General features: G+C 36.8%; 1 protein-coding gene across 3 annotated transcripts in view; it reads left to right on the forward strand.

Moving 5' to 3' along the window:
• Positions 1-18,545, forward strand: part of larp (La related protein) — a 467,832-nt gene that overhangs the window by 318,960 nt on the left and 130,327 nt on the right. For all 3 annotated transcript variants that reach the window (XM_090369301.1, XM_090369300.1, XM_090369299.1), the window contains 2 exons: positions 2,487-2,881; positions 8,611-8,723. In XM_090369301.1, the coding sequence (XP_090225427.1) occupies positions 2,487-2,881; positions 8,611-8,723 (508 nt within the window). The remainder of the gene's footprint in view (positions 1-2,486; positions 2,882-8,610; positions 8,724-18,545) is intronic.

Here is an 18,545-nt window from a genome sequence, read left to right on the forward strand (position 1 = left end):
ATTAGATAGGAAACTTATCCGGTGAGGCAGTTAGGAAAGTTTCCTAACTGCCTCATTTCTAGTGCTCGGTAGCAAGAAGTGAGTGAAATTGAAGCCGAAACCAAATTTCTGTGGGAGAATCAAGACAAGATTCGGCACACTTTTTTTTCTTCCTCAAACAGAGGAAAAATGCAGTGTTAAATAGCTTTTTGTAGCTATACTTCTCCAATTAAAAACTAATGATGCAGCCAGAAAGTGAATAAATACCAAAATTCACAATAACAATGAAACTGCATATTGTGCTTCACGTAAACATCTTTGTATTCTTTCTATTTCATTTAATATTAAGAAAAGCTTCCATTTTACAGCTGAAATGTTTTAGTTCTGATATTTGAAAACAAAATCAAAAATTGTGCAGGATGACTCATAGTGCTTAAAGAAACTAGTGTTCAAGTTAATCAATGATGTCTTTTTTCAAACTGTCCGTGAGAAAAAATACATTTCATGATTTTCATTGTGTTATGTTTTGGTAATCCCACTTTTACAGGGGGTGTCATTGTGCAAACAGAAAATGAAGATTATGCAATTTCACCACCATACTTTTTTTGTTTTGTTATTTTTTCAGTAATTTCTTTAAAAACCTTTTACCAAAGCTAGCTTTCTTTGACAATAAATACTTTTTTTTTCTTCTTCTTTTTTTCTTTTTCTGTTTTTTTCTGATTTATTCCAATTCCCAGTTTGGTAGAACTTCAGCGGTGAATTAGTAGGGCCAGTGCTGTTAGTTTTCCCTCCCTTTTGGTTTTGTAGATCTGTACTGATAGATCAGTAGACTTTGTTGAACTTGTATATATTTTTCTTTAAAAAAAAAAAGGGTTGGGGCTGATGGTTTTTTTTTCATGGTTCCTGTTGGATTCGTGTTTATCAGAGAGATATTTGTTTCACTCAGTTTAAAGAAAAAATGTAGAAGTAAATGTTTTTGATGTATCACAACTCAAACCATGATACAGTATTAACAAAATATCATGTTCTCTAAAAAAACGACTATTAGAATAAATAGAAATTGCAAGCCTATGATTGAACTTGTAGTTTGTGTATAAATAGACAGCCAACCTTCTGGTATCAACACAAACAAATTGACTTCTATGTGATTTAGCTGTATTTACACAAAGAAAAAGCCACTGCCATACTATTTAGAAGCTGTTTCCATATAACTTTTTACCAGAAAGTTACTCATTCAAAAATTTTCATAGAACAAAATTGAAAATATAAATAAAATGCTACCTTATTTCAAATTTTGTATTTCTTAAATAATGAATTATTCAAATAATGCCAAGGTCTGAATTGTGAGGGTATCATCCGACTTGGAGAAGGTTCTTTTGAGCAGAAGTGCCAATATATTGCCAATACAGTGATAGAGAAATCATGCGAGCACTGATTATAAATGCAGCACAGGGACATCTAGAAATTGTGTTCCAAAGGAAAAGCAGCATGGTTTTATAAAGGAAAAATCTGTTTAAGTAATCTGGTTAGCTATTTTGAAAGAAGTTACTCATGAGTTGGATGTAGGAAATAATTTTGTCACTATTTATTTCAACTGTTGACTGTTATGCACGACAAATTACTATGTAATTTGGAACATATTGGTATCGGGGAAAAGATCCTCAGATAGGTTGTGGTGTGTCTGCGGCACAGGAAGCAGAGGGTTGTTATTAATAGTTACTCTTCAGATCAAGCTGGTGTTAGAAGTGAGGTCCCTCAAGGATCAGTGTTGGGACTGCTGTTTCTTTCTTTCTTCCTTTTTTTTTTCATTATATTGACAAAGGGATATAGGGTGTGATGTCAACATTTGACTTTAACCTTCTAGTGAGTGTGGTTGACAAAAAAAAAAACAAAAAAACTTCAGTTTCCCCCCCCCCCCTCCCAGATAAAAGGCAAGAAATAATTTGAAATGATGCACTTTATTTTTTCCTCAAACAGAACCGTAAATCACTTTATGTAGATACAATTCTTCAATTAAAAATTAATGATGCAGATGGAAAGTGAATACCATTCTTAAAGAATACTAAAATTCACAGTGACAATGATATTTCTTCATTAGCATATTAACTTATATTGGAAATAACAAGAAACTCAGTAAGGTTCCAAGTGGAATCTCACTTGGGAACCCATCCACACTCAGAACAGTAGTCATTTCTAATCACAGTGGTAACTACATTATACATTTGGAAAAGTTTTTGAACCTCCACCAGAATCGTAGTGAACTAAGATGGACCTGGTTCTGTGTATTTGTAATCTTACTTGACTTACAAATATCTACTTATGTTACCTTATGTTACAATAAGTAGATCATTATTACATTATTTTAAATCATTATTCAAAAAATGTTGCAGCATTTGGTACATAGTGCAATATTTTTTGGGGGAGGAGAATGTAATTTAAAAATATTTCATACAAGCTTGTACTCAGGTTGCTGTTTTTTTTTTTTTTTTTTTTTTTTAATCTTGCAGAGCTGGAAAAGCCATGTAAGCTCAGTAGTTCTGAAAGCAATCACATGAGTCCTTCTTCAGATGATGCAGGTATTGAAGGTGATACAGAAGCTGAACCAGAAGGAGATGGAGATCATGAAGAAAAACTAATAAAAAGTTTTAGTGCTATAGTGTCTAGTTTTCCTAAAGTAAATCGAAATTTAAATAGTGATAATTTGAATGAGTCCAATATTCAAACTGTAAAGAAAGTGGACATTTCTACTGAACAGTCTCATAATTTAAAACAGAACAGTAGTGATAAGGAAGAAAAAGTTCCTGCCATGCAGACTGAGGTTTCTAGTACTATTGTACCTACAGAGAATATGGATGTATGGAAGGAAGTGAAAAGGAGGTCCAAATCATTTTCTAGACAAAAGGTATCTACTTCCTTAATTTTAATTTTACATCATTTGTTTTATTGAACATTAATTAGTTTAAAAGTGGATCATTTACATATTCACTTTCAGGAACAGTTGTTGCCTTGGGTGTCAAGCGCTATAGTGACCAGGCAATTCTCTTAGCAATTTTTAGGGTGTTTTCTCAAAGCCACAGTTCTTGTTTGTTTAGTTTTAAAAGTTTTTTTTTATGTTCCCATTAATTAATAGTAAACTTAGTGTTATGAATTGTAAGTTTTAGAAAGGAAAGTCACTTTTTATTATTATTATTTTTTTTTTGTTTAAACTAAAAATAACTTTTATACTGCTTGGTCACTCTAGCCTGCACCTGCCTCCCTGTGACAGGCCTTGGAAACCTGGGAGAAAAAATCCACTCTTCCAGGACTGAAAGATGGATAATAGCATTCCCACCTTTAGAGCCATTGAGCTCAAGACCTGAGACAAATGATGCCAAAAATGACTTTTCTTGATTCAAGAGGAGATACCAACATTCTTCATTTTGCACTCTCTATTGAACCAGCTTCTTGGGTAAATTTTCTTCCCTTCCTTGTGCAGAAATGCATTGTTTGCTGCAAGATTCACCAAAATCAGTAAGCCATCTCCAGTCTGGTGATCTGGTAGAGACTACTGAATTCCAACATTCTGCAGAGCTATTAAAGCTGATAGCCTTTGGTAGAAACCCAATAAAAGTTACTCCCCATGCCACCCTAAACCCTTTTAAGTGAGTAATAACAGAATTGCACTTATTAACTGTATCGGAGGAGGAAGCTGTCTAAGAGCTACATGAACAAAGAGTCATATAAGCAAGGAGAATCATGATTCAAAAAGACTGATTTTGTTCTGACCAGAGCATAATCCTCACTTTTAGCTTACCCAACTTATCAACATCTGTCAGAGCAAGCTATCTTAACTGCTGTGTCTGACCTTACATCTTAAACCACAGGTGCTACAAGTGACAAAAATATGGCTCCTCCCAAACTACATTGTCAAGGTGAGTCCGTATGTCTTAATTGCAGATCAAAGGACCACAAGTCTAATTGCACTATTACCGCTGCTTGCTCAAATTGTAAGGGTAACTGCCCAGTGTTTTCGAAAACATTCAAACTGTGGAGGGGGGAGGATCCAGAAATATAAAGTGGAGAACAGTCACATTGATGGGAAGAAAAGTAATCAAAACAAAGTCAAAGCATAATTATGCCACAGCTGCTGAACATTTTCAGTCAGTGTGTATTCAGACAGATGTATCAGTTCCTCTAAATATATTTATCACTAATTGGGCATGTTTCTTATTCTCTGTTTCCAGTCGTCCTTTGCAACAAACAGCTGAAAAAGCCCGTAATATCCCAATTACCATTCCAGCCAATGGTCCTCCAACAACAAAACCGCAACTGGCAAAAACCATCAAACTGCAACCATCACTTTCCACCAAATATTGGTGAAATATTGGTATATTGGTGAACAGAATTATCCAGATGATGGAATTTTAGAACCCCATGCCACCATAGATAAGAAAGACAAAACAAAAATAGATCAATACAAGCAATCTACAACTAAAAAGTAGTTAGAATCAAAAACAACCCATAAAACAACATAATGGAAAGAATCCTCCAATGGAATTGTGGAGGCTTTCAAAATATTTACACTATCTTATCGATCAGTATGCATCAGCAAGCATATCCTTACAGGAAACTTGTTTAAATTCACAAGTGTCTTACCATTAAAAATTATACTATCTTTAGATGAGATAGGAGTATTGTTAGGAGATGCGATCACTTTCTCTAAATATACAGTGGACTCAGCTTTATGTTATTAATTGGTTCCAGAGACACCATCGTATCATGAAAATATCGTAATGTGAACCAAATAACACTGTTTTTTGATAATTCGTTCCAAGTCCTCGGAAGTTGAAATTTTCGCTATATAACTAAACTATTTATCTCTGTAAAAGGTGATTTTTATAACAGAAATTCAGTATTAGTTTTATATAGAATACTGAATACCATATTTTCCAGTGTGTACCACGCACCTTTTATCCAAAAATAACTTGCCCTAAAATTAATTTTCATTTAACTTACATACATTGGAAAAGCTGTGTCAATGGTGGTGTGGTGATGGAGCTGGAAGAGAATCTTTTACCATCAAGATATCAGGACAACCTTAAGGATCTGGTGTTCCTTCCAATCGCTGCCTCTTGCTACTTGTGGTATTAAAACTGTCCAAAGTGGTTTGCTTTTGGTGCTTTCTCTGAAGGTTCTTGAAATAACTTAACACCTGATCTTCAAATTTACAGTTCATCAATTCAGTGGTTTCAGTAACTGGGTTTTTTCTTACTATCCTCTTCACAATATCCCACACAGCAAACATGTCCTTAATTTCTTGAGTTGTTGCTGCACAGTCATCCTCCTCATGTTACTCATCTCCACTGTCATGCTCGCCCATCTGCTGTAACTCCTGGAGCTCCTCTGTTGTCAACTCCCTTCCGTGGTCTGCAATTAACTCCTACACATCTGTCGCATCAATCTCTAGAGCCAAGGACTCACCAAGACTGATAATTTCCTGCTCTAGAACACCTTCAGCTTCAAACCCTTCAAAATCATGGATGACTGAAGGCCATAAGTTCTTCCAGGCTGCATTGAGATACAGAGCTGAAACTTCATTCCAAGAACTGACAATCATTTGTACACAGTCTAAGATGTTAAACTTGGTCTTCCAGAATTCCTTTAAGGTGATGGCTCTGTCTCCTGAAGTCTCTTCAAAGCACTTTGCAAGCATCTTCTTTGTGTAAATTTTTTTTTTTAAAGTTGCAATCACTTGCTGATCCATCGGCTGAAGCAGAGGGGTGGTATTGGGTGAGAGAAATTTGACAGTGATGAAGTTAATTTGCTTCTCCAGAGATCGGGCAAGTTGGGGATCATGACCTGGAGCATTATCCAAAATTAACAGTGCCTTTTAAAGGAAGTTAGTTTTTTTCTAAGTAACCTTTGACTGAAGGACAAAACACTTCAAATACCCATTCATTGAAGAGGTGTCTTGTCACCCAGGCCTTCTTGTTACACCGCCAAAAGACACCCAACCTGCTTTTGATGACCTTTTGCTGTTTAAACACTCGGAGTTTCTGAGTTGTAAACCAACATTGGCTTAAGTTTAAAATCACCACAGGCATTGGACCCTAATAGCAGAGTAAGCCTATCCTTCATAGGCTTATGACCAGGCAACGAGGCCTCTTTTGTGATGTATGTTCTCCTAGGCATCCTTTTCCAAAAGAGGCCCATTTTGTCTCTATTAAAGACTTGTTGAAGAAGGTAATCCTCCTTCTCAGTGAGTTCTTGAAACTCTTGAAAGAGATAGACCATAAGCTAATATAACTCTGGTTTTCTGGGATTTTTTTTTCTGTCATTCTGTCCCACTAGTAGTGTCCTGGATATAGTGTCTGTAGTATTCGGGGTGTGCAATTTAATATTAATAACATTGATTTGTGGTAATTCTGATTTTATTTTAATTGGGCAAAAGTGAATGATTTGCTAATATAGAATAATTTTTAGTTAATCAGCAGTCTATTATAATCGCTGTCTTTTCGAAAAGTTTGTCTGGCAGTTATGCTTGAGAAGCATAGAGCAATATGAAAGAATTTTTATAAGATTCCCTCATTCCTTTTGAAAGCGTATAAGCTTAATAGTATAATCTTCATTGTGTTCTGCCGATATTACATTATATTTCTAAGTGTTCATTTGACATCCATTGCTGGAATCAGGGGTTGAGCTTGCAGATACTGCAGCCAGATCGTCACAGCCCCAGAACAATTATAGCCTGCTAGTCTCCTATTCAGACTACAGGCAAGCAATATATAATGCATTAGACTCCCAGTGACAACTGTCATGTTGCAAACTGGTTACAAATATATCAGATTAGGCCTATAATGAATACTGACAGTGTGGTGTACAGGAACCCTGGAGAAGTTTTTGTTCACCTCTGCATAAGATTCAGTCATCTGCCTCATTATTTTCTTCTGACTGCAGATGATCTCCTATATGTGGGAACTGCAACACCCTTTTCAATCATTCACATTTTATGTGAATGTCCTAATTTTATAGATAAATGTTATTCATGAATTCAGGGCTTAACAGTTATTAGTGGATAAATTTAATTATAACAATTTAAAATATGCTTTTATTGCTTATACAGTAGACTCGATTTTCCGGGATAGATGGTAAAAAAGAAATCCTGGTTAATCCAAAAATACAGAAATTCCCAACATACGTAAGAGATACGTTCCAGGACTTCTTACTTTGTCGAGTTTTACGTAACTCGGGAATGACCAATAACATATTGCTACTATATTATTATTGACTAATCTGAATTCAGCGCGATACTTGATTATTAGTTTAATTTTCTGATCCAAATCAATCTCTTTTCTTTTCTTGGTAGATTTACTAGTACCGCTGTCACTTATTCTCTTAGTTGGCACCACGATAATGGTCAAAATGAATTTTCTGTACAGAATTTCACAGGGTTAAGGTGAAAACTCACTATTATCAACCTTGCACAAGCTCACATTTTATTAAAGCACATTTCTGGAGGTCGCTACCAAAAACAATAAAAATAATTTGCACTTTTCGTGTTATTGGGCTTTTCTGTTCGTGCATCTAATTATAAACGGTAGTAAGCTCATCTTATTGCATTTGCGAAAATACTGATATATATATATATATATATATATATATATATATATGCTACTATATTATTATTGACTAATCTGAATTCAGTGTGATACTTGATTATTAGTTTAATTTTCTGATCCAAATCGATCACTTTTCTTTTCTTGGTAGACATAAGATTTAACGGATGCACCGTTTTCAAACTTTCGAATAATTTCAAGTTTTTGTTTAGCTGAAAGCGCAACTCCTTTGCGTTTGCCCGTCATTTTCGCGATTTCTAAACAGAAAAAAAAAAAAAATCATTTACTATAAAAAAAAAAATCGAGATCTCTGAGATAAATAACGAAACAAAATTTGTCATTTTTTTCGGTGCAGCAGAACACAACAATCGACGCGACGCACTAAAACATTTTTTTTTTTTTTTGAGTGGCGGGTGTGAAGACAGAGTTGCAAGATAATAGGTACACTCATCTCCCAATGACTACTTATAATGCCGCTTCTTGTTACTTATTTAAGACTTGAAAAACATTCTAGTTATTACTTGAATTTTATGATTTTTGGTTTTTTTTTTTTTTTTTTTTAATTTGGAGTCTTGGAGTGTCCCGGTAAATCGATCTTTTGCTAATGTGCCAATGAAACCCAAACGAAGCAAACCTAAATCATTTATATACATGTATTTTGGACATTATTTGTGGTCCTGCAAGAGTCTGTAGACTGTACTTTGAGAAGTGCCAATTTGTGCCAAAGTTTTTCTGTGCTATTGCAGATGAAAACTTTGGTTTGTTTATTTTAATTAGTGCACTACCATGGTAACTTCATTAACTGTATGAAGTTACCTGTAGTTAATACGTGGTATATCTCTCATATAAGCTACAGTTAATGAAGTTATTTTCATTAACTGTAGCTTATATGAGAGATATACCATTCTACTTTCATTATTTGTAATTAATGTATTTGCATTTCACTTACCAGCTAGTTTGAATGCTAAGGTATCTATTTCTAATTTTGCTGTTCATATATTCAAACATATAATTTTTATTGTCATCATTCTTTCAGGAAAAAAAAGAGGAAGCTCCAAAAATAGTTGAGGACAGAGAAGAACTGGAATTTCAGTTTGATGAAGAATTAGAAAATGCTCCCAATGGAAGGAGAAACACTTTCACTGATTGGTAGGCAAACCTTTTCCTAACATTTAAGCCAAAACGCATCACACCATACGTATATAATTTCAATGCCAACCACCTAATTCATTAGCCATTCATAAATTTCAAACATGATAGTACATTTTTGGGAACATTGTCTTAAATAATATGTGGAGTGATAAATTAAGCTGTTAATGTAAAGAGGAAGCTCGAAAGTCACTGTCAGAGATTTTAAACACCTCAGTCAGATCTCCCAACTCCTCAAGTTGCAGAACTGAAGCCTTTCTAGGTAAGAGCATTCTTTTGTTCCCTTCACCAGTCTGGTTGCCATTCTCTGCACCTATTCTAGCAGATCTACATCCTTCCTTAGCGAGGCCTCCAGCCAGACCTGTATACCATACTCAAGATATGGCCTTGTACAAAGGGATAATTCACTAGTCTGGTTGCCATTCTCTGCACCTATTCCAGCAGATCTACATCCTTCCTTAGTGAGGCCTCCAGCCAGACCTGTATACCATACTCAAGATATGGCCTTGTACAAAGGGTTAATCGCCTTATTGATGCTAGTAAAGTTTCTATATATCACTGACAAAACCCAATGACCTGTTCTGGCAGCATTAGCAAAGGCAGCTTATATAGCATCAGCCAAAAAAGAAAACACACACACACACACACACACACACACACCCCCTTCTCATTTCACACATCCACTCGCTCCAAATGTTTGTCTAGTTCTGCCTTGAATCTATTTAAGCCATCAACTTCTACAACGACAGATGGAAGTTTGTTCTAGCAATCAACCACCTGCTGGCTAAAGGCAAACTTCTGCACATCTATCCTACAACCGTCTTTCCTCAATTCGAATTTATGCTCTCCCAGGAAATTATTCTGAGGAAGAATCCCATCAGCATTGAGCATGATCAAACCATTCAAGGCTTTATACACCTCAATCAGATCACCTCGCAGGTGCCTACTCTCCAGACACTGTAATTTACAAAACTTAAGCCTTTCATTGTAAGAGCAACCTTTTGTTCCATTCACTAATCTTGTTGCCCTTCTCTCACAGTGACTTTGGAGCTTCCTCTTTACATTAACAGCTTAATTTAAAACAGCTCTACGTCCTTCTTAAAATGAGGCCTCCAGACCTGTATACAGTACTCAAGGTGTGGCCTGACCATTGCCTTATACAAGGAGATAATTACCTCCTTATCCCTGCTAGAAAAATTCCTGTATATCATTGACAAGACACCATGAGCTACTCTTGCAGACCGTCTGCACTGCTCAAAAAACTTCATATCTGCCTGCACAATTACCCCAGGTGCTTTTCACTCTCTACCACTGTCAGTGTAGTACCGCACAGTTGAGACTTTACTTTGGGGTTACTGCTTCCCATATGCAGTACTTTACATTTGTCAATGTTAAACTTCAGTTGCCACCTCTCAGCACATCTGCTCAACTTTTCTAGATCCTGTTGCAGCAGCGTACTGTCATTAGTGTCATTAACAACCCTGCCGACCTTCGTATCATCTGCAAACTTGGACATTAAGCCTGATATACCATCATCAATATCATTAACAAATACAGAAAACAACAATGGACCCAACACTGAATCCTGGGGGACTCCACTAATATCATTAGTCCATGAAGAGAAGTGGCCATTGATTACCACTCTCTGTCTTCTTCCACTCAACCATCCCTTCATCCATAGCAGCAATTTGCTTCCAATGCCACACTGCTCCAATTTCTCCAGCTGCTCCTTCAATTGATTGAGTTGATTGAGTAAGCTGAATGTTAATGGCATTTTTCCTCTTGCTGGGACTACACGTATGAGGGGAAATAAATTTAAGTTTAGGAAGCATACTTGCAGGGTAGATGTGCAGGAGTTTGCCTTCAGCCAGCGGGTGGTAGATTATAGAAACAGGCTTCCGTCTGGTTTTGTGGAACTGGATGGTTTGATTAAATTGAAGGAAGAACCAGACAAATTCTTTGAGGTTATGGGTGGGAGAAGTGTGTATTTTTTTTTTTTTTTTTTTTTAGCTGATGCTGTATAAGATTGCTTTCTTGCATCAATTGCTGCTACTACTGGAACTCCTAGAACTCCTGTTTAGTGATGCTGTCCAATTCCTGCAATTCAGATTGAATCTCTGTGATGTCTTTCAATTAAAATTTGGAGACATGACAAGTTCTCAAATACACTCCTACTGTATTCTTCTATGCATCACTTGTCGCAGCCTGGGTGACTTCATGCTGCCACAGTGTTGTCTATGTTGTTACTGTTACCTCTTGATTTATTGGTTGGCATAAAGATTTCCTGTGTGTTGGCATGAAAATAACTTGTATGTGGTGATCCACAACTTCAGTGTTATTTGTTGGATGGCCAGGCATGTTGTAGAAAAAACAAACTATGCCCCTTTGTTGAAATTTTGTTCCTTGTAATACTTAATTACAAGGGATGAGGGGAAGCAACAGTTCTAAATTTTAAAATTAAAAATGTTATGTTGAAAAATGAAATAAACCAGACCGCCTGTATACCATTAAGAAATCATAGCACAAGGTGGATGAGAGAGAGAGAGAGATGAAAAGTGTCAGAACCTACAACTACAGGTTGATCTGTAATAGTTCCACAGAAAATGTTAGGTTGGCAAAGACAGAGTATGAGAAATCACTGTCCGAGAACAAAGCAAATATTAGGAAAAAGGAGTTTTTCATGTGTTTTTCACTAATAAATTATGTAGGAGTTATTATGTGTAGGTCTTTAATCTTAATTTCACTCAGTGAAATATAAAGAAGAAAAGAATGAATTGCATTAGATCCTTGCTGTATAATATCGGTGTAGATACACCATAGTTTACCCATAAGTTTGAACTACGTATGTAGTGTAAAGGCATTGTTTTAATTGTATCTCATATTGTCGGTGCCTTCACAATGAGATAGCTGGTATTGCACTACTTCAAATAAATAACGTTCTCTAGTAGTGAAGACTACTGTTATTTATTTTCAGTGGATACCACCACCCAGACAATCGTTTCGAAGCTAGTGGGCTTCATCATCAGTAGGTGGGCAGGTACTCTGGTAATGCAACATGCCATCACAGTTGCGAAGTTATTTCCAAACTATGAGAGATGCCAAATGGTGTTGGTAATAATGTATTAGAAGACGAAATGCACAAGGCATAATTTTTTATGGGTTTAGGTAATTAACTATATAATATCGGTGTGGATACACCATAGTTTACCCATAAATTTGATTGATTAAGCCCACTAGCTTCGAAACGATCATCTGGGTGGTGGTATCCACTGAAAATAAATAACAATAGTCTTCTCTGCTAGAGAAGCGTTATTTATTTTAAGTAGCGCAATACCAGCTATCTCGTGAAGGCACCCACAATATGAGATACAATTAAAACGATGCCTTTTACACTACATACGTAGTTAAAATCTATTGGTATCTACACCGATATTATATAGATAATTACCTAAACCCATAAGAAATTATACCTTGCGCATTTCATCTTCTAATACATTAGATCCTTGCATAATGGGTCTGTGAAGTCTTAGATAAGGCTGCTGATTTGTACATTGATCTGTACAAATAAAAGACCCTTTATTAGAAAATCTTTCAACCTTAAAGACAAGTAAGGCTCATGGAGTTTTGTAATGCAAAAACATCGGGCTTCCTGGTGCTATATGGTTGATTCTAAGAGACTACCATGCATAGCACCACTCCCTATAATGTTAGTGATGAGTATAATTATAATTGAATGATTAATAATCAGTTATTTGCATATCAGTTAATTATAATATTGACAACAAGAAAACTGAAGTGTGGGGATGGGGGGGGGGGAGACAGCTTGAATCCTTTCACAGCAGTGTTGTGGAAGGATTTGATCTGAAGTATGTTATCAAAACTAAAGATAAAAACTAAAAATAAAGTGATAAATCACTTGGGCATGTTAATGTGTGCATATATAGTAAGCTTCACTGGTTATTAGAATTAGCCGCTCAATAGAATCAAATTTCAAAGAACCGATCCAAATCAATAAAATGCACTATGCTTTCATCATTTACTAGAATCACATTTTCGCTTATAAGAATCAATTTTGAATCCGTTTTATGATAATTTTCTAAAGCCCATTTCTGGAGGTCACATTTATAGAGGTCACAACCATAAAACAATTTGCAGTTTCCGGTTTATTGGGCTTTTCTGTTAGTGCAATAAACGGGTAGTAAACTCGATCTTATTCATTTGCGATAATACCGATAGCTGGAATTCTGTGTTTTCACATTATTATGGTGAAATGTGTTTCTCACTTGCATCTGTTGTGTTAGTTACAATTTGTGTGTGTGCCATGTGCTTTGTTATTGATTGGCACTTATCTTTTTTACTGTGTTTTAAATTTTACTACAAAAATAAATGTCAGTGAAAAGAAAGAGAGTGAATTTGAGTGTAAAAGATAAGTTACGAACTGTAGAAATGTACGATAAATTAAACTTAGGCAATATGTCTCAAAGTGAAGCGGCAGTAAAATTAGGAGTGCCTCAGTCATCTTTATCAAAATTGTTAAAATCACGTCACACATTAAACACTAATGTGATTAGTGAAACCAGAAAAAGGAAGCATGAAGGGAAATGCCAAACAGTAGATGAAGATCTGTTCATTTGGTTCAAACAGGCCAGCTCATTTTAATGCACCAATCAATCGTACCATTCTTCTTCAAAAAGTTAATGATTTTGCTGAAAAACTACATGAAGAGTTTAAGGCAACGGAGGGATGGCTGACAAGATGGAAGGAGAGACATGATATCGTTTACAAAAAACTTCACGTAGAAAAACAGGATTCCGATAGTTCTGCAGCTGACACTTTGTTGAAAACCTCTTGGTCTGACTTACCAGACCACTGCATGATTTTTAAAAATTCCACTGTGTCTGCAGGAAAGATCAAGGACAGGATTACAGTTCTTTTAACATGCAGCATGATGGGAACAGGAGTAAAACAGCTGCCTGTTGAATATGCCAATAATACCAATGCTTGGATGACAGCTTCTTTATTCGAAGATTATCTTTGTAAATGGGATTTGAAATTGGATAAGAAAAAAAAAAAAAAAAATTGCATTGGTTTTGGATAACTGCCCAGCTCATCCAAAGTTGACTTTCAAAAACATTGAATTTTCTAACTTTGAATACCACATCACTGATTCAACCTCTCGACCGGGGAATAATAAAAACCTTTAAGACCTTTTATAGATTGGATATGAGGCGAAGAATCATCCAGTCTATAGATGAAGGTTTGGGTACATTATCCGATATCACAAAGCAGATAACATTTCTAGATGCACTTCATATGACAACGAATGCCCGGAATGAAGTTTCCAAAACCTGCATTAGCAACTGTTTCACGATACTGATCATATTGAAAAGCCTAAAGACATGGGTGAACAGGAGTTTAATGATTGAGTGGACACAGATAGTGATCTACAAGTTACTGCAGCTTTAATGGATGAAGAAATTGCACAGTCAGTTACTGATAATTTCGTCAAGGAGGAGGAAAATGAAGATGAACCCGAACAAATTCCAAAAACACAAACTTGTGAAGCTATAGCCGTCATGAGGAGAGCATTGGAAGAAACTGGTGCAAGTGATTGTGAATATACAATATTGAAAATTCTATAAATAGACTTTGTAGTAATAATTTAAAGCAATCTAAAATAAGTGACTATTTTAAATTATAATCATATTACAAAATGTTATGTTTAGTTAATATGTATATTAATTAAGCTGTGTACGTAAGTATAAATTTATTTTTATTTTGTTCGGAACGTAAAAATCAGAAGAATATTCCGATTTTTACGTATCTTTTAATTAGTAATAAACCTTTAGTAAATAAAGTGTAAATTTGTGCTTTATATCTTTATTTTTATAGTCTCTGGATAATATTTGTTGATTTTCACTTATTGGAATCGCCATTTATTAGAATCAAAATTCAATTTGCAAATGTGATCGCTATAACCGACGCTTATTGTATATGTGAGAACTGAGTTTATATATACAGTCAGTCCTCGTATAACACGTGTTTACACTACACAAATTCGATCATACACGATTTATAAACAGGGGAACGATATCTTATATAACACGAACCGAATTTGCTTATGCACGATTCGCCTTTGTGTTTACAAGAAATGGCATTCGAACATAGAATCACCCCAACCGAACGCAACACGATTGGAATGAAGAGAAGATTCTGAAAATGTATTTGTTTTTTATATCAGTGAAGGGGAAACACATTTCACCATAATAACGTAAAAACCAACACAATTCCAGCTATCAGTATAATCACAAATGCAATCAGATCGAGTTTACTACCAGTTTATAACAGATTCCACTAGCAGAATCTGTTATAAACTGGTAGTAAACCAAAGACTTTGGTCCTTGAGGTTGTCACAGACATTCTCTCTCTCAGATATGCCAGACAAGCATGTACTTGCTACATGGGAGTCTAAAACGCTGATGGAACTGATATTCGGGTGGCACTCAAGTCAAGTGGACCCAATTTCGGCGAAGTCCGGACGGTCTGTGACAGCCAAATCCTCTGCTTGCACCTTCACGATGGTGGGACTGTTAGTAATCCTGGTATAACCTACATGCACAAGTACATGGTGGGTGACCACCCAGGTGTGAACCAATGTAAGCAGGGGTCGAGGTGTGGCGCTCACACCACATGGAGGAACGCCGCCCCTCTATGTTACCAGGCAGTACTAGGTGGTAGATGACTCTCATCAACCGGTGAAATACCACCAATTTGCTTATTGGAGGCTTGAAGTGGTGGAACCCATGTTTAGTCTCTAGAGCTAAGTTCCGGTCAACCCTTCCCTATCTCTTCCATCATGCAGTGTGATTGATGACTTTTGAAGTTATGATGAACATCGTGGCGAGATCCAATATTCCTTACGTTTCGAGGGTACAGCTCTAAAACGGTGTTCGCAGGCCGGCCGCTAGTTCGTACACTGGACCAAACCTGTTGGTAACTCACTAGGAGGCTTCCGGATCAGCTAGTGTATAATCTTGCTACCTCTACTCTGCCAGATAGTGACTGGAGGGAGTCCGAGTAGTGTGTATGCGGGGAGCATTGTCGAGGCCACGTTATGTCAAGGATCTGGGTATATTCTTACCACGTGTACGCCATATCCAAAAATTTCATTACTTCATACAGCATGTCCCACCCACTTTTTCTTAATATTGAATACACCATGAATTGTCAAAATAATAGAGCGAGCTTATCTGCGAAAAGATCTAAATCTCCCAAAGACTTCCTAATTCATTTCACAAATATACGTGGTCTCAATTCTAATCTCAGCGATGTCCATTTCCACTTGCAATCTGCCAAACCCCGTGTACTTTTTCTGAAAGAATCTCAGTTATCGGTTGATTCAGCTTCTGCTCATCTCAGATGCCCAAATTATTTGCTGTATGATTCCTTTCGCCTCAAAGGTGGTACTTGTGCATATGTCCATTCTGATATTCCCTGTCAGAGACTTGGAAATTTGGAATCTCCTCTCTTTGATCTTCTCTGGCTTAAAATATCTCTACCTCATTGTGTCAAATTCATCTGTTGTCTCTACCGTTCTCCCAACTCCACCAATCACTTGGAGCTCTTTGACTTCCTCTCTTTGCAACTTGACTTTCTCCAGTCCAACTTTCCTAACAGTGAGGTAATTTTCCTTGGTGATTTTAATGTTCACAACTCCAGCTGGCTTCTGTTTTCTAGTCACACCGACCCAGCAGGTCGAGATGCTGAGGCTTTTGCAATTACTAATGACCTAGCACAGATTGTTCATTTACCTACAAGAATTCCGGACAGTCCTAATTATACAGCCAATACGCTTGATCTTTTTCTCACAAACAACCCTTCTAAGTACACGGTTGAAGTGAGAGGTCCTTTAGACACTTCAGATCACAACTTGGTGATTGTCTCTTCTCCAATGGAACCGTTATCTCATGGCTATTCCCAACCTCGTGTTGTTTGGCATTACAAGAATGCAAAATGGGATTACCTGCGCGACGACTTTTCTTCTTTTCCTTGGTCGGATTACTGTTTCAAAACTTCTGATGTCAACGTTTGTTCAGATCGTGTCAGTGAAATTATTCTTGCAGGAATGGAATCCTTTATCCCACACTCCACTTTAAAATCTCATCCTTTATCTAAACCTTGGTTTTCCAATAAATGTGCTAAGGCTGTTCAAGAGAAGAATGTTGCATATCGTAATTGGCTTGTTTCTAATTCTTCAGTTTCATTTTCTGCCTACAGCAAAGCTCGCAACAATTGTAAAGCAGTTATTAATCAGTCCAAACTAGAGTTTGAACATGCTAAGAGTAGAAAACTTGCTTCTTGCCCTATTGGTAGCCGAGCATTCTGGTCTCTTGCCAAAGCTATTGGCCGCAACTTTTGCCCATCTCTGCTCCCACCTCTGTCCAAACCAGATGGTTCTGTTGTCACTTCAGCCAAGGATAAAGCTGACCTGCTAGCATCCCATTTTTATTCCAGCTCATGTAGTAATGATCTTGGTAAAACACCTCCCACCATTCCCAGCACGCTCCATTCAATGCCTCCTGTGGTCTTCCGTCAAAAGGATATCAGAAGGATTTTGATGAATCTTGATGCTAAGAAAGCTCCAGGTCCTGATGGTATTTCTCCACTTGTTCTCAAAACCTGTGCTCCTGAACTTACTCCTATTCTTTGCCGCCTTTTTTCACTTTCTTATTCCAAAGGTGTTTTTCCTTCTGCTTGAAAATTTGCTCATATCCAGCCAGTTCCTAAAAAGGGTGACAAATCCCTCCCATCCAATTATCATCCCATTGCAATTACTTCTACTCTTTTCTAAAGTAATGGAGAAATCAGTTAACCGCCAACTCTTAAACTACCTAGAAACCTTCCGTCTGATCAACGATCGCCAGTATGGATTCCGTCAGTGTCGATCCACTGGTGATATTCTGGCTTATGTTACCCATTTATGGACTAATTCAATGGAAAGGTTTGGTGAAACACAAGTAGTTGCTCTTGACATCTCAAAGGCTTTTGATCGTGTTTGGCCTAAAGGTCTTCTTTATTAGTAATTGGTTATCCAGTTTTCTCTCTGATCGCTCACTGTGGGTGATGGTAGATGGCTCTCTTGTCTTCTAACTTCTCCACTAATGCCGGTTTTCCCCAAGGTTCAGTTCTTTCCCCCACTCTTTTCCTCTTGTACATTAATGACCTTCTTCCATTAACTGGAAATCCTATCCATAGTTTTACCGATGATAGCACATTGCATTCCACTTTACATTTTGAGAAACCTTGTCCTGCTCAATCAGCTTCAACTTCTCAAAAATCTGCTACCAATTCCTTAAATGTCGATCTTCAGGTAATTCTCCAGTGGGGCAAAGACAACTTAGGTGATTTCAACCCTTCTAAAACTCAACCTTGTCTTATATCTCGCATAAAGGATTCTTCTGCTCCTATGTTTATCTTTAGTGACACTCCGATTTCTAGGCAAAATGATATATCTCTTTTAAGGATTACCCTGACTTCTAATCTCTCTTGGCACAAGCACATTACAAATATTGCTTCCTCTGCATCTAAAAAAACTTGGTTTTCTCTTTTGCTCTCGGCGTTACTTTTCTTCCGAACAGCTGCTCACTCTGTATAAATCGCAAATCCGCCCTGCCATGGAATATTGTTCCCACATCTGGGGGGGTGCCCCCAAAACCCCTCTCAGGCTTCTTGATTCCATTCAGAAGAGGGCAGTTAGGTTAATTAATGATTCATCTCTAACAGAGTCTCTCCACTCGCTTTCTCATAGACGTACTGTTTCTG

This window comes from Mastigoproctus giganteus, chromosome 3, assembly GCF_048544385.1.
Source record: "Mastigoproctus giganteus isolate SK-2022 chromosome 3, ASM4854438v1, whole genome shotgun sequence".
Taxonomy (NCBI): Eukaryota; Metazoa; Arthropoda; class Arachnida; order Uropygi; family Thelyphonidae; genus Mastigoproctus; species Mastigoproctus giganteus.